This window comes from Oncorhynchus masou, chromosome 12 (assembly GCF_036934945.1).
Source record: "Oncorhynchus masou masou isolate Uvic2021 chromosome 12, UVic_Omas_1.1, whole genome shotgun sequence".
In the NCBI taxonomy this organism is placed as follows: domain Eukaryota; kingdom Metazoa; phylum Chordata; class Actinopteri; order Salmoniformes; family Salmonidae; genus Oncorhynchus; species Oncorhynchus masou.
Window position 1 is genome coordinate 65,485,678 of NC_088223.1, and position 15,924 is coordinate 65,501,601.

The window sequence follows — 15,924 nt, forward strand, 5'->3', positions numbered from 1 at the left end:
GCTATTGAATTAAGAAGACTTCAGGATATGCTGATAAAATAAATGCAATTTCCATAATTAAAAATGGTAGATTTTCTCAGTTATAGAAAAACATGTGTTAAAAATAAAATAAAGCGATTGTAGTATATATATTTGATACATACAATCTCCTATACAAGTCTGATCTTAACTAGACTGTTACAAATCTGGCAAATGGTGCCTTGTATACGGTATGTACGTATTTAAATGTATCAATGTTGAAATAAATCAAATCAAATGTATTTATATAGCCCTTCGTACATCAGCTGATATCTCAAAGTGCTGTACAGAAACCCAGCCTAAAACCTCAAACAGCAAGCAATGCAGGTGTAGAAGCAAGGTGGTTAGGAAAAACTCCCTAGAAAGGCCAAAACCTAGGAAGAAACCTAGAGAGGAACCAGGCTATGTGGGGTGGCCAGTCCTCTTCTGGCTGTGCCGGGTAATAATTGAAGTGACGTTGATGTTATTCAAATGAATAATGAGTTGTGGCTTTTGATACACTTTTCTAATAATATATCTTTATTTCAATTAAACTATCTACAGTATTTTGACACTTTCATTACACTGACTACTACACAACAGGCATTGCAGCTTGAATCCCAACTTTAATATCTCTTTAAGTTTTCTAAAACTACCCTAAAAGCATTCCAGTGCTAAGCATCAAAAACATGATAGGTAAAGTTCTCTTGCTTGGGTTTAAGGCTGAAGCTGTAGGTTCCAATTCGCTTCCTGTAGCAGAAGAACAAGGACGAAAGACTCCCGATGAAGAGGAGGAACAGTCCTATTCCCAGTAAGATGTAGTCCACCAGACGAAGAGTAACAGAACTCTCTTTGACAGACACTGCCAGAAAACATGTCAGAATACATTAACTCCACAATATGTACATCTGATCATCATCATATACTGTATGTCATGGTCTATAAGTAGGACATTCTGGATATTATCAGTAGCCTAGTCATTATTTGATGCAGTCACACTTTGAAGAGCATTTACCTTTGTGTGATCGAAGGAATGGTCCACAGGTTGCTTTTCCCGTTCCGATTAGATTAGAGAATCTTTCTGTCCGTTCAATACAATCCTAACAAAAATTAAATAGCATTGAACTAGTTAAACTTCTTCTCCTAGTAGAGAAGTTTTCAAAAGCCTCTAGGGTAGTCATACCAAAATGGTTGAACACAGTGGCTGAAATTAAACTGGAAATACCCGGAGCCGGACTCCAGCACCTATTAGGGGTGGCAGGTAGCCTAGATGTTAGAGCGTTGGACTAGTAACCGAAAGGTTGCAAAATCGAATCCACGAGCTCGAATCCCCAAACGAAAGGTTGCAACTGGACTGGCCCGCCCGTTTCCCAGACCTGAATCCAATTGAGCACATCTGGGACATCATGTCTCGTTCCATCCACCAATGCCACGTTGCACCACAGACTGTCTAGGAGTTGGCGGATGCTTTAGTCCAAGTCTGGGAGGAGATCCCTCAGGAGACCATCCGCCACCTCATCAGGAGCATGCCCAGGCGTTGTAGGGAGGTCATACAGGCATGTGGAGGCCACACACACTACTGAGCCTCATTTTGACTTGTTTTGAGGACATTAAATCAAAGTTGGATCAGCCTGTAGTGTGGTTTTCCACTTTAATTTTGAGTGTGACTCCAAATCCAGACCTCCATGGGTTGATAAATTTGATTTCCATTGATCATTTTTGTGTGATTTTGTTGTCAGCACATTCAACTATGTAAAAAAAAGTATTTAATAACAATATTTCATTCATTTAGATCTAGGATGTGTTATTTTAGTGTTCCCTTAATTTTTTTGAGCAGTGTATTAATCCTAACCCTAGAATAGTAATACATTTTACTCACAGCAGTAAGCCTAACTCTAACCCTAATTTTGGCATAACCCTTATATTCAACCTGCCAGGACTTCCCCAGTTCCCAATTGAACCCCTGGTTGAACAGTAAGTCTAGACATCAATATACATACTGTATACTTGAATAGTACAGTATGAATAAAGATGGACAGATACTCACAGGCTGGCAGGTGGCTGAGCCAGTCTCAATACAGATATGAATCTGGCAGTGCAAGTAGATGACATTGAGGTTGACGTAGGAGAAGATGCGAAGGGACAGGCGAGACTTGCTGGAGTTGCCGTTCTCCAAGACTGTGGTGTATGTGTTGAGGAGGGGACAGCTGATGAGAAAAGAGAGACAGATTTCTAGCAGAAAGCTTAGATAGTACCTAAACATCTGAATATTCAGGAACATTTCCATTCTATTCTGTTCTATTCCATGCCACTTAATAAAAACCTAGCATCTAAACTATCTATGATAGGGCAACATAAAAATTAATTGTAGAACAGACCTGTTTTCCAGGAACAAGTAAATTGTTGGTTCCAAAGGGTTGCTGCTCTGGGTGGCCCAGCACTTGTTGATGACCACTTTGATCTGGTCAACTGTGGAGTTGACGCTGACCTCGACCACAACTTCCTCCTCGGGAGACAGGCTGTAGTTCTGAGGGAGAGGAGACATTCCATTCAGGAGCTGAACCGTCACATGGAAAGTCCCTGAGCCCATGACGACATCTTTAATCATGTCATACCTGTCAATAAAATATGTCATGAATAAGATATTTTGAAACAGCATGCTGAATGTCATAGTTCATAGATACTGCATTACTATATGTCAATCAGAGAGACATTTCAAGCCTTTATTGAGTAGAGTTATGTGTAATCAGTTTCAGTCTAGCTGAGCAGTTACTTGTGGGTGTAAAATGGTGGTGACCATAGTGACGGTAGATAAAGTCACCATGGCGCCTGGCACAGCGTACCCTGTGGGGTCATAACCCGCAGAGATGAGGATGCTCCTCCCAAAGGTACACATGATGGGGACCTCCAGTCGTATTGTAGGAACTCTCATTTTGCTGTCGGGCAAGCTCTGGAGATCCATGGAATTGAACAGAGTCGTCTGAGCAGTGTAATGAGTGCTATTCTGAAATACAAAAGTTAACATGGGTATGGGAAAGTTATTTTACTTTCTAACAGACCATGAGGACAGTTCAATCTAGTTTGGTCATCAAACATCTGCACCTACAAGAGACCATGTTCATAGGCTGTTCACAGGCATATCTTTTGTTGTTGTTGCATGTTTAGACTAAATTAGGACATTTAAACCTGTAAATACAGGTCTGTTATGTACTGTACATTACAGAATGGCCTTTCATTTACCCAAAATACACCAGAGACTATGCTCGTTGTGACACAAAGGGGCAACAGTTAGCATCCTCTAGCCACTGACTCACAAATGTACTGACTCACATATAAGAGCTGTGTGTTACACTGGTCCCAAGCCACCGTCAGCTGGACATGGCTGCTGTTCGCGTCGTTCACGCCACACTCCTGTCTCCCCAGGTAGAGGGAAGAGTCCCCAATGTGCCTCGCCTCCAGGAAGTCCCTTGCAACTGTCACAATGATATAGCTGGCCCTGCACTCCACAGAGATGCCCCTCGTATAAGAAACCAGAATAGCCGGAGATGTAGGAGCCTTAGGCTGCAGACTCGTTGTGATGAGACCGCTGGTCACAGTGGTGGTCATTGCTGTAGGAACGTCAGTGGTGGTTGTGGTTGGAACTGGGGTCATGGTTGTGATTAGAATTGGAGTAGCGGTTGAAACAGTGTTGTTGATTCTAACGGCATTGTTGGTTGTAACTTGTGTGTTGATTGTAGTTGTACTTTTATTGTTGGATGTGATTGAGGTTAGATTGTAGGTTGTAGTGGTTGAAACTGTATTGTTGGTTGTAACCAGAGTGTTGGTTGTGGTTGTGATAGTAGCTGGAGCTGTGGTCGTCTGGACAGGTGTCGTGATGGGCATTGTAGGTATGGTTGTGGTCAAAGGTGCTGCAAGGCAAAAACATGAAAATTACAGGTTGCACTGTAGTGAACTGATTAGGCAATGAAGCCCAAAGTACTCTAGTATATCCAAATACCTATGAATTAAGACTATCAAACTGAAGTGAAAGAAAGGATTCTCTATTGTCTACCTGAACAGCCCCGTCCTGGCCTGGAGGGGTTGGAGTCAGTGAATCCGTCCAGACAGAGACAGCTGTAGGAGCCCCAGGTGTTAGTGCACTGGGCCCATGGGGAGCAGTCCATGTCCCCTGTACTGCACTCATCATCATCTGTTAGAGACAAAAACAAAAATAGAACTGGCATTGAAAATCAGGTTAACAGTTGATGCAGATTTGTATCACAAAATGTGCCCTCCATCTAATACTCACAGAGTTACCTTCTTTCATATTTAACCTACAGTATATTTCATCAGGAAGTTCTATTGATACAAATAATAGTTTTCAAGAAGGCCAATTTAAGACCTAGCACATTATCTTGTGCACATTCCTTTTATCAAAAGCAAAGTATTCTTACAAATGTAAAAGTTTAAGACAGTGTTACCATCTATACGGGTGTTGTTGCTGTCAACAGTGTATATGAGGCTGTTCTGTAGGGCCTGCATCAGAGCAGAGGACACCATCAGGATGTCCTGGGACTGACGGGGTGTGAAGATGATGATGAAATTCACTACTACACTGCCAGGAGTCAGGCCTCTGATCTGAACCCTCACATCTCCTGAGTTCACCAGGGCCAGGATATAAGGAGGGAGAGACTGGAGGATCTATGAGACAGTTAGCAGAGACAGGGTTTTTGTGTCAGTGTTGTATTGATAGAAACTACAACCTTACAACATGTATGAACTACAACATGTAGGAACTACAAAACATGTGTAGGTGTCTTTACATCATTAATGTATTCCATGCTTCTACTATTAGTGAGGACAATGACAACATTCAAAAAACGTTTATCAAAGCATCCGTTGCCTTGTACCTCTTCCTCAATACTACGCCTGAGATTCTGATACTCCTGGCTCGTCGGGTACAGCAAGGCATCAGTGAACTGCACATTGGTCAGGCGAACGGTTGCTCGAAGTGTCTGTGCAGCTGTGGATGGGATACATTCATCCAGTCAATGCACTGCAGTAACTAGAAAAGCAATGGTGTAAAATACTTAAATAAAAATACTTTAAAGTACTACTTAAGTAGTTTTTTTGGTTTTTATTTTTACTTCACTATATTCCAAAAGAAAATGATGTACTTTTTACTCCATACATTTCCCTGACACCCAAAAGTACCCATTATATTTTGAATGCTTAGCAGGACAGTGTCCAATTCACACACCTATCAAGAGAGCATCTGTCACGATCGTCGTAAAGAGGAGACCAACGCACAGCGTGATTAGAATACATTCTTATTTTAATGAATGAAGAACACAAAGAATACTTAAACAAAAACAACACGACGCTATGGCAACGAGTGCAAACACGGGCAACTACACATAGACAATAACCCACGAAATATCCAAAGCAGATGGCTGCCTAAATATGGTTCCCAATCAGAGACAACGATAAACAGTTGCCTCTAATTGAGAACCAATCTAGGCAACCATAGACATACATAAACACCTAGATGGTAAACAACCCCATAAACCTACAAAAAACCCTAGACAGTACAAAAACACATACATCACCCATGTCACACCCTGACCTAACGAAAATATATAAAGAAAACAAAGAATACTCAGGTCAGGGCGTGACAGCATCCCTGATCATCCCTACTGCCTACGATCTGGCGGACTGTCTGAGTGTTGGAGTGTGCCGCTGGCTATCCTTAAATAAAAAAACAAGACAATGGTGCCGTCTAGTTTGCTTAATATAAGGAATTTTAAATAATTTACTCTTTTACTTTTGATACTTAAGTATGTTTTAGCAATTGCATGTACTTTTGATACTTAAGTATATTTAAAACCAAATAACTTTAGATTTTACTGGGGGACTTTCACTCTTACTTGAGTCATTTTCTATTAAGGTTTCTTTACTTTTACTCAAGTATGAGATTTGGGTAGTTTTTCCACCACTGTAGAAAAGTTTAATATCTGCTATAGGAGTCAGCATTTTTGCTGTGCCAGTGTGTAATGAATAAAGTGCACAGCATCAGTTAGGAGAACACAACCCTCATAACAATTAAAGTTTGAGCACATTACAGTTAGTTGATCTGTCGAACATCCTTCACATGGTACTAACCAGTCTTAACCAGCACCAGCAGGCTGGCCCAATGGCTCCCACAGGCACAAGGAGTGACAGTGACGTTGTAGAGAACCCCAGGTTGCAGCCCTGTCACCTCCCAGACAGACAGCTTTGTCTCCCAGCGTCCCTTGACCTCTGACCCCTCCTTCAACACCACGAGGAAGCTGAGCCCGCTCTGGGATTGGCTAGTCCAGGACAGGCAGAAAGAGAAGCCAGTAACGTTGGAGGCCTGCAAGTTGGTGGTGGGGGTTGGGTCTGGGGGAGAGGGGAGAAGGGAATCAGTAGTCAATCTCACCTTCTATGAAATATTACAGCATCTGAGCTGCTTTGAAATTAGTTGTGATTTTGTTAAGTGTTCAATTTCTTAAAACTATTAGATTCAAGTGGAGCACTTTGGAAAATATTATCCAAACAGCCTCAAGGGCTTCGAGAAACAGCAGGGGAGTCATTGGGGGAAACTGATATTGGAGACAAAAAATTGTCACTGTTATACACTGTATAAAGAGAGTTTTATTGATTTACATACGGCATGTGGATGGTGATAGTGAGGATACACTCAGGTACATGTCCTCCACAGTAGGTCCCATGCTGGTTTGGGGCATAGAGGTGGAGAGGGGCAGGGTAGGAGTGTTGGTGTTAGTGGTATGCTGCAGTGAGGTGGGACTTCTCCAGGATGTGAGAGCTGGTCTGGTCTCAGACCTGTTGGAGCTGGCTATAGCTAGGTCATGTGTGGTAACAGGCATATGGATGGAGCTCAGCATCACGCCCCTGTCTGTGGTTGTAGCTATGGCTGCTGTGTTATCAATAAAGTTGGAGTCCCATGACTGATAACTGGTGCTGTTGGGTGGCAACTCTGTTGCATTGGCCCACCAAAACATATGAGTGGCATTACTGGGCAGGGCTGAGGTCACAAGGTCAGAAGCTGAAAGGAGAACAAATAGGTTGAGAGTTTGAGTTAAATATTTTGATTTTGACATTCATTTAATATAACCCAGAGTTAGTATACACCACTCTCTGTTCTTACCTTGGCAGTCTACCCCAGTGTTGTTGGGGTTCAGATCAGTGAATCCAGGATGACAGGTGCAGCTGTAGGAGCCCTCTGTGTTGGCACAGTCTGCCTGACGTGAGCAGCTGCTGAGAGCGGCATAGGTACACTCATCTATATCTGAAAGGACAGCAGCATAATGTGTGTTATAAACTCAGCAAAAAAATAAACGTCCTTTCACTGTCAACTGCGTTTATTTTCAGCAAACTTAACATGTGTAAATATTTGTATGAACATAAGATTCAACAACTGAGACATAAACTGAACAAGTTCCACAGACATGTGACTAACAGAAATTGAATAATGTGTCCCTGAACAAAGGGGGGTCAAAATCAAAAGTACCATTCAGTATCTGGTGTGGCCACCAGCTGCATTAAGTACTGCAGTGAATCTCCTCCTCGTGGACTGTACCAGATTTGCCAGTTCTTGCTGTGAGATGTTACCCAACTCTTCCACCAAGGCACCTGCAAGTTCCCAGACATTTCTTGGGGGAATGGCCTTAGCCCTCACCCTCCAATCCAACAGGCCCCAGACGTGGTCAATGGGATTGAGATCCGGGCTCTTCGCAGGCCATGGCAGAACATGGCTGGTGGCATTGTCATGATGGAGGGTCATGTCAGGATGAGCCTGCAGGAAGGGTACCACATGAAGGAGGAGGATATCTTCCCTGTAACGCACAGTGTTGAGATTGCCTACAATGACAACAAGCTCATTCCAATGATGCTGTGACACACAGCCCCAGACCAATCAATCCCGCTCCAGAGTACAGGCATCGGTGTAACCCTCATTCCTTCGACGATAAACGCGAATCCGACCATCACCCCTGGTGAGACAAAACCGCGACTCGTCAGTGAAGAGCACTTTTTGTCAGTCCTGGCTGGTCCAGCGACGGTGGGTTTGTGCCCATAGGCGACGTTGTTGCTCGTGATGTCTGGTGAGGACCTGCCTTACAACAGGCCTACGAGCCCTCAGTCCAACCTCTCTCAGCCTATTGTGGACAGTCTGACCACTGATGGAGAGATTGTGTGTTCCTGGTGTAACTCGGGCAGTTATTGTTGCCATCCTGACGTGTCCCGCAGGTGTGATGTTCGGATGTACCGATCCTGTGCAGGTGTTGCTACACATGGTCTGCCACTGCGAAGACAATCAGCTGTCCATCCTGTCTCTCTGTAGCACTGTTTTACAGTACAGACATTACAATTTATTGTCCTGACCACATCTGCAGTCCTCATGCCTCCTTGCGGCATGCCTAATGCACATTCACGGAGATGAGCAGGGACCCTGGGAATCTTTCTTTTGGTGTTTTTCAGAATCAGTAGAAAGGCCTCTTTAGTGCTCTAAGTTTTCATAACTGTGACCTTAATTGCCTACCGCCTGTAAGCTATTAGTGTCTTAACGACCGTTCCACAGGTGCATGTTCATTACAGTTTTTTACAATCACTTTGGCACTAATTTTGGAACCTTTATGTCATTTTTCAAAACTCTAGACACAAAACTCACAACCAATGATCAAAATGCAAATTTTTCAAAACTCGACACTTTTTCCAATTGCTTGGATACAATACACATAAAGCTAAGATCATTTGTTCATTGAACTAAAATCACCTGTTCAAAATGACACAACCTAACATCAAAGTATTACCATTTCAAAATGCAATTTACACATTATATCTGAGTTGACTGTCTATTCATTTCATTACAATGATCTAACTATCAATTGATACAACTGATCAAAATGATAAGTAACTGTTGCGTTACTCTTAATGCATAGTGTTATGGAAACTGACAAACAATATTCCATGTTTAGATCATGAATGTTTCAGGATAACGAGATCCATTGACACCAATTACCGTGGAACATGAACCAATTGGACTACATTATCTATGGATGTAATATTTCATCATCATTCTTTATCAGACACTGTTTCTATGGTCCCATGTATCAATTTTCCAGACCATGTTTTCAGATTTGACATTACTGTACACTCACATTACTGTACACTCACTACACTTTATTAGGTGCACCTATCTAGTACTGGGTAGGACCCTCTTTTGCCTCCACAACAGCCTGACTTATTCACGGTGTTGTACGTTAAGAGATGCCCTTCTGCACACCACTGTTTTAAACAGCTGTTATTTGAGCATTTGTGGCCTTTCTGTTAGCTTGAATGAGTCTGGACATCCTCTTCTCTCATTAACAAGGTGGTTTTGCCCACAGAGCTGCAGCTCACTGAATGTGTTTTGTTTATCACACCATTCTCTGTAAACTCTAGAGACTGTAGTGCGTAAAAATCCCAGGAAGGCAGCTGTTTCTGAGATGCTGGAATCACCATGTGTGGCATCAACAATCATACCACGGTCAAAGTTGCTTAGATTACGCATCTTGCCCGTTCTAATATTTGGTTTAACAACATCATAAGCTCTCTACTCTATATACTCTATATATTGAGTTGCAGGCAGCCACATGATTTGCTGTTCGACTCTAACTGTCCTTGATGAGCTAAATCAGGTCTGTAGAGCTGATGGCATGGCCCATGTCATTGTGTGGGATACTGTCAGGTTCCACCATGCTCAAATGGTGCAAGCATGGTTTCAGGCCCATCCACAATTTACCACCCTGTGCTTACCCCATACTCTCCTTTCCTAAAACCCGATTGAGGAATTTTTCTCCACATGGAGGTGGAAGGTACAGTGCCTTGCGAAAGTATTCGGCCCACTTGAACTTTCCGACCTTTTGCCACATTTCAGGCTTCAAACATAAAGATATAAAACTGTATTTTTTTTGTGAAGAATCAACAACAAGTGGGACACAATCATGAAGTGGAACAACATTTATTGGATATTTCAAACTTTTTTAACAAATCAAAACTGAAAAATTGGGCGTGCAAAATTATTCAGCCCCCTTAAGTTAATACTTTGTAGCGCCACCTTTTGCTGCGATTACAGCTGTAAGTCGCTTGGGGTATGTCTCTATCAGTTTTGCACATCGAGAGACTGAAATGTTTTCCCATTCCTCCTTGCAAAACAGCTCGAGCTCAGTGAGGTTGGATGGAGAGCATTTGTGAACAGCAGTTTTCAGTTCTTTCCACAGATTCTCGATTGGATTCAGGTCTGGACTTTGACTTGGCCATTCTAACACCTGGATATGTTTATTTTTGAACCATTCCATTGTAGATTTTGCTTTATGTTTTGGATCATTGTCTTGTTGGAAGACAAATCTCCGTCCCAGTCTCAGGTCTTTTGCAGACTCCATTCTTCCAGACTCCATTCTTCCAGAATGGTCCTGTATTTGGCTCCATCCATCTTCCCATCAATTTTAACCATCTTCACTGTCCCTGCTGAAGAAAAGCAGGCCCAAACCATGATGCTGCCACCACCATATTTGACAGTGGGGATGGTGTGTTCAGGGTGATGAGCTGTGTTGCTTTTACGCCAAACATAACATTTTGCATTGTTGCCAAAAAGTTCAATTTTGGTTTCATCTGACCAGAGCACCATCTTCTACATGTTTGGTGTGTCTCCCAGGTGGCTTGTGGCAAACTTTAAACAACACTTTTTATGGATATCTTTAAGAAATGGCTTTCTTCTTGCCACTCTTCCATAAAGGCCAGATTTGTGCAATATACGACTGATTGTTGTCCTATGGACAGAGTCTCCCACCTCAGCTGTAGATCTCTGCAGTTCATCCAGAGTGATCATGGACCTCTTGGCTGCATCTCTGATCAGTCTTCTCCTTGTATGAGCTGAAAGTTTAGAGGGACGGCCAGGTCTTGGTAGATTTGCAGTGGTCGGATACTCCTTCCATTTCAATTTTATCACTTGCACAGTGCTCCTTGGGATGTTTAAAGATTGGGAAATCTTTTTGTATCCAAATCCGGCTTTAAACTTCTTCACAACAGTATCTCGGACCTGCCTGGTGTGTTCCTTGTTCTTCATGATGCTCTCTGCGCTTTTAACGGACCTCTGAGACTATCACAGTGCAGGTGCATTTATACGGAGACTTGATTACACACAGGTGGATTGTATTTATCATCATTAGTCATTTAGGTCAACATTAGATCATTCAGAGATCCTCACTGAACTTCTGGAGAGAGTTTGCTGCACTGAAAGTAAAGGGGCTGAATAATTTTGCACGCCCAATTTTTCAGTTTTTGATTTGTTGAAAAAGTTTGAAATATCCAATAAATGTCGTTCCACTTCATGATTGTGTCCCACTTGTTGTTAATTCTTCACAAAAAAATACAGTTTTATATCTTTATGTTTGAAGCCTGAAATGTGGCAAAAGGTCGCAAAGTTCAAGGGTGCCGAATACTTTCGCAAGGCACTGTATATGATTAGGCGCCCTCACGAACAACCCGCCCTTCTCCAGGCCATGGATGACGCATGCAATGACATCACGGCAGACCAGTGTCAGGCCTGGATTCGCCATGCCCGAAGATTCTTCCCAAGATGTTTGGCTAATGAAAACATCCATTGTGATGTGGATGAGAACCTGTGGCCAAATCCCCAAGACAGGGTTGATGGGAATATAGAAGTACTGTAATCAATATTTTGTTTTGCTTTTTACAGTAAGCCAGGTGAGGAACACTGCAGTTGACCTTCAACTGTTTTTTCTTTTTTGTAGCTAATTATTTTTGCTTTGATTCAAAGACACCTATGTTGTGATTTTATTGTATTTCATCAATAAAATTCATATTTTGTTCAATGATTCCACTGTGTCTGTAGTATTCTCTCTACTAGTCCTTTTACAGTGACGTGTTTACGTGTAGTAGCATAATGAAACATGTATCACTTATTTTGTACTACAATATTTAATGATTGTACGAACAACTACGCAGTGAAACTATTGGTATCTTGTGTGTGGGTGATCTAAATGAATGTTCCTATGGTATTTCATGATAAATGAGTTATTTGAACCAATGATTCTGCAAGTGCAAGGTTTCTTTAATGATATGAATGCACAATGCAATGTTTTGAACTTTGGACAGCCTGTGTTACAATTGATGACCGTTTTGAGTTTTGAAAAAGTGCCAAAGTGATTGTTAAAAACTGTAATTGTTTATGGTTCATTGAACAAGCATGGAAAACATTGTTTAAACCCTTTACAATTAAGATATGTGATGTTCTTTGGATTTTTACGAATTATCTTTGAAAGACAGGGTCCTGAAAAAGGGATGTTTTTTTCTGAGTTTATGTAGACACTGTGTATATCTACAGGATATATAATATATTCCCTTGAATTAATGTGTGTGTGTGCGTGCATGATTGTGCGCATGCGTGTTCATGTGTGTGTTCATGTGTGCGAGTATGTGTGCTTCTGTGCACATCTGTGTGTGTGTTTTTGCGAGTGTATGATTGTTTGTTTGCACTGTTGTGGTGTGTGTTTTTCTGAGTGTGTGTCAATGACACATGTTTTTAATTTCCAGAGGAAACATGTCACAGATGAGTGTGAAGGGGAAATGGAAGCAGAGTGGGACACCGTGGTGTTACTGAGTCAGCACAGTGTTCTCAGTAACACGAGTATAACTCCAACACAGACTACATAATCATAGCCACCAGAAAACACAACAAAGTCGATAGATGTTACAGTATTTCTGGTATATGGTGCTCACTTACATTATCTAGAGATATTTATGGATGTTACACACCACAAAAGCCTTGTATTTACACCCCACAGTGCAGTACTCTATCCTCTTACCTTCAACTGACACAGAGGTGACTTCTTCAATGTGTTTGAGAAGAAGGTGCAGTTTTGTGGTCATGTTGGACAAGGACAGAGTTTCAGGGGAACCAATCAGCATAGATGAAGCGGTTCTGAATGGCCCTATAGGCCAGGAGCTGATGTAGTATACAGAGATGTCAGGGGAGTCCAGGGCTCCGGTCACCTATAAGCCAATACAAATGGTCAAGGCCTATACTGGGCACACACAGTGAGAAATGTAGGGACAATATAATGGACCATCATGAGAAAAACATAGGGAGAGATACAGTAGCCTACCACAGAGTGCAAAAGCCTTGTGTGGTTCATGATTCCCCCGTCCATGGATATCAGCTGCTGGTAATCCGTCTTCACAGTCACAGTGACGTTGAAGCAACAGCCTCTATTGCCTGAGTGAAATAATAATGAATAACGGTTTGCAATATGATTTTATGTGCCGTGATGTTTACACAATTGCAGTTATTATACAATTTAAAACATACGTCTTGAATCACTTCAACAATAAAGTTGATCGAGGATCTGTTCTCACCTGTATGTTGAGGGTTGGTGCAAAAAGAGAGGCCCTCTCTCTGGCAGCACTTTTGCCACCCTGGACAGTCTGAGTCCCATTCACACCCAGTATTCCTGGGTGCGTCCACCACACCCTTGGGGCAGGAGCCTGGTTTGGCAGTGAACTCTCCACTTCTGTTCATAGCTTAATCAATGAGAGAAACAGAAATAGAGAGAGTATCATATCAAATGTTTACAAAGAGCACTGTAAATAGCAAACTACGAACTGTATTCTTGGTCGACAGCCCCATCTATTGATCTTTGTTAGATACTTCATAAAAAGGGGTCTCCGTGACTACAGGTCCTGATTGTTGTAGGGCAGGGTGCTGATGTAAATTGTGAAAATTAGAAAACGGTTAAATATGTTCTTTACACATAGATACTTCTGTGTGCTCCTAAATATACTTGGTTTTCATGATGAACAAGTCCTAAAATGTAAGCTGGAACACTTACGTAAAGCACAGTAGCTGCCCACTTGTTCATAGCCGTCACAGCACCTCATAACCTCCTCAGTGACATTCATGTACTCAGTCCAATAGGCTGTTTTGTAAAGAGTGACCACACACGTCTTCCAGGGTAGCCATCCGCCACACGACCTCCGGTCCCTGTAGGAGGTCTTATAGGACCACATTTTACTCACCACCGTGCTCTCATGTCCAGTACACAGGTGGTAGCTGGACATAGACAGGTCATATCCTGAAATAAAGAAATACTTCAGTTATATAGTATCTAATGGAGACAATGCTGTTCTTTATGTTTGCAGAATGTAAAACAAATGGGAAGGGAATTCAATACATAATATTGGAAAATAAGTATTTACAGATTAATGTTGCATAAATAACAGGATATATGAACATAAACACATAAAAAGGTTTTAATTTCCACAACAGCCAGCATTCATATAGGGCCAAGGAGTGCCCACAATATAAACGCACGTACAGTATGCAACATTTTATGGTTACACCTTGTTTTAGAAACGGAATCAAAACTGATTAGCAGATATAAGCCACCTGTCTCAACCTGTACATAGAAAACATATTAACAAAGATATCATGGTACATGGCAATAAACAGTAAAGCATACACATGATCATATTATTGATTGTGTCATAACTTATTGTCCTACCTTTAAACAAAGTGCTGTGTCCCCTACAGAGGTCCAGAAGAGCCACGGCCAGACTGAGAGAGTACATCCAACTCATCTTGAATAAATGAAATACGCCACGTATTCAAGGACCATGCTGCACTACCATTCTCAGAGCTGAGCTTTTGGTAACGGAGTTTCTTTTCCCTCGTCGTGCACACCCCCTGATATCCTCCACCCTTGCTCCCACAGTCCCCAGTGTAACATACTGCATGGCAATATCTAGATGGGAGAGGGCATACAGCTATATGGAGACGGTGTATCCATTCACATTTGGTTGAAGTGACATTTCTGGAATCAAATTGATCCCTTTGTTTGTTCCTATGTTCCTGTATGTTTCAGAAGGTGAATTCACCAATTTGTAAGTCGCTCTGGATAAGAGCGTCTGCTAAATGACTTAAATGTAAATGTTTCCTGTATTTAAAAGGACTGTTCATCCCTAACTGTTGAGTGTGTGCTTATCATCACAACCAGTTATGCGTGGCCGGGACAAACATAAGGCTTTGCACATACACTGCATGAACAAAACTATGTGGACACCTGCTCGTCGAACATCTCATTCCAAAATCATGGGCGTTAATATGGAGTTGGTCCACCCTTTGCTGGTATAACAGCCTCCACTCTTCTGGGAAGGCTTTCCACTAGTTGGAACATTGCTATGGGGACATGCTTCCATTTACGCACAATAGCATTAGTGAGGTTGGGCACTGATGTTGGGCGATTAGGCCTGGCTCGAAGTCGGCGTTCCAATTCATCCCAAAGGTGTCCGATGGGGTTGAGGTCAGGGCTCTTTGCAGGCCAGTAAAGTTCTTCCACACTGATCTCAACAAACCATTTCTGTATGGACCTCGCTTTGTGCACAGAGGCATTGTCATGCTGAAACAGGAAAGGGCCTTCCCCAAACTGTTGTCACGAAGTTGGAAGCACAGAATCAAGATTTCCCTTTACTGGGACTAAGGGGCCAAGCCAGAACCATGAAATACAGCCGCAGATCATTATTCCTCCTCCACCAAACTTTACAGTTGGCACTATGCGTTCGGGCAGGTAGTGTTCTCCTGGCATCCGCCAACCCCAAATTCATCAGTCGAACTGCCCAATGGTGAAGCGTGATTCATTACTCCAGAGAACGTGTTTCCACTGCTCCAGAGTACAGTGGTGGCAAGCTTTACACCACTCCAGCCAACACTTGGCATTGCACATTGTGATCTTAGGCTTGTGTGTGGCTGTTCGGCCACGGAAACCCATTTTATGAGGTTTGGAACTCAGAGGGAGTGTTGTAACCGAGGACAGACAATGTTTACGCACTACACGCTTCAGCACTTGGCGG

The 15,924-nt window shown here is 42.3% G+C and overlaps 1 protein-coding gene across 1 annotated transcript; it reads right to left on the reverse strand.

The window, feature by feature from the left end:
- Positions 1–671: 671 nt before the first annotated feature.
- Positions 672–14,655, reverse strand: umodl1 (uromodulin-like 1). Its single transcript, XM_064979369.1, has 17 exons — positions 14,580–14,655; positions 13,908–14,150; positions 13,435–13,599; positions 13,185–13,294; positions 12,885–13,071; positions 7,166–7,306; positions 6,668–7,063; positions 6,139–6,396; positions 4,887–4,999; positions 4,458–4,677; positions 4,049–4,186; positions 3,328–3,839; positions 2,841–3,001; positions 2,376–2,612; positions 2,045–2,204; positions 1,013–1,097; positions 672–859 (listed from the first exon to the last, which is right to left on the reverse strand). The coding sequence occupies exons 1-17, from the start codon at positions 14,653–14,655 to the stop codon at positions 672–674; spliced, it is 3,390 nt and encodes a 1,129-aa protein (XP_064835441.1).
- Positions 14,656–15,924: the final 1,269 nt, after the last annotated feature.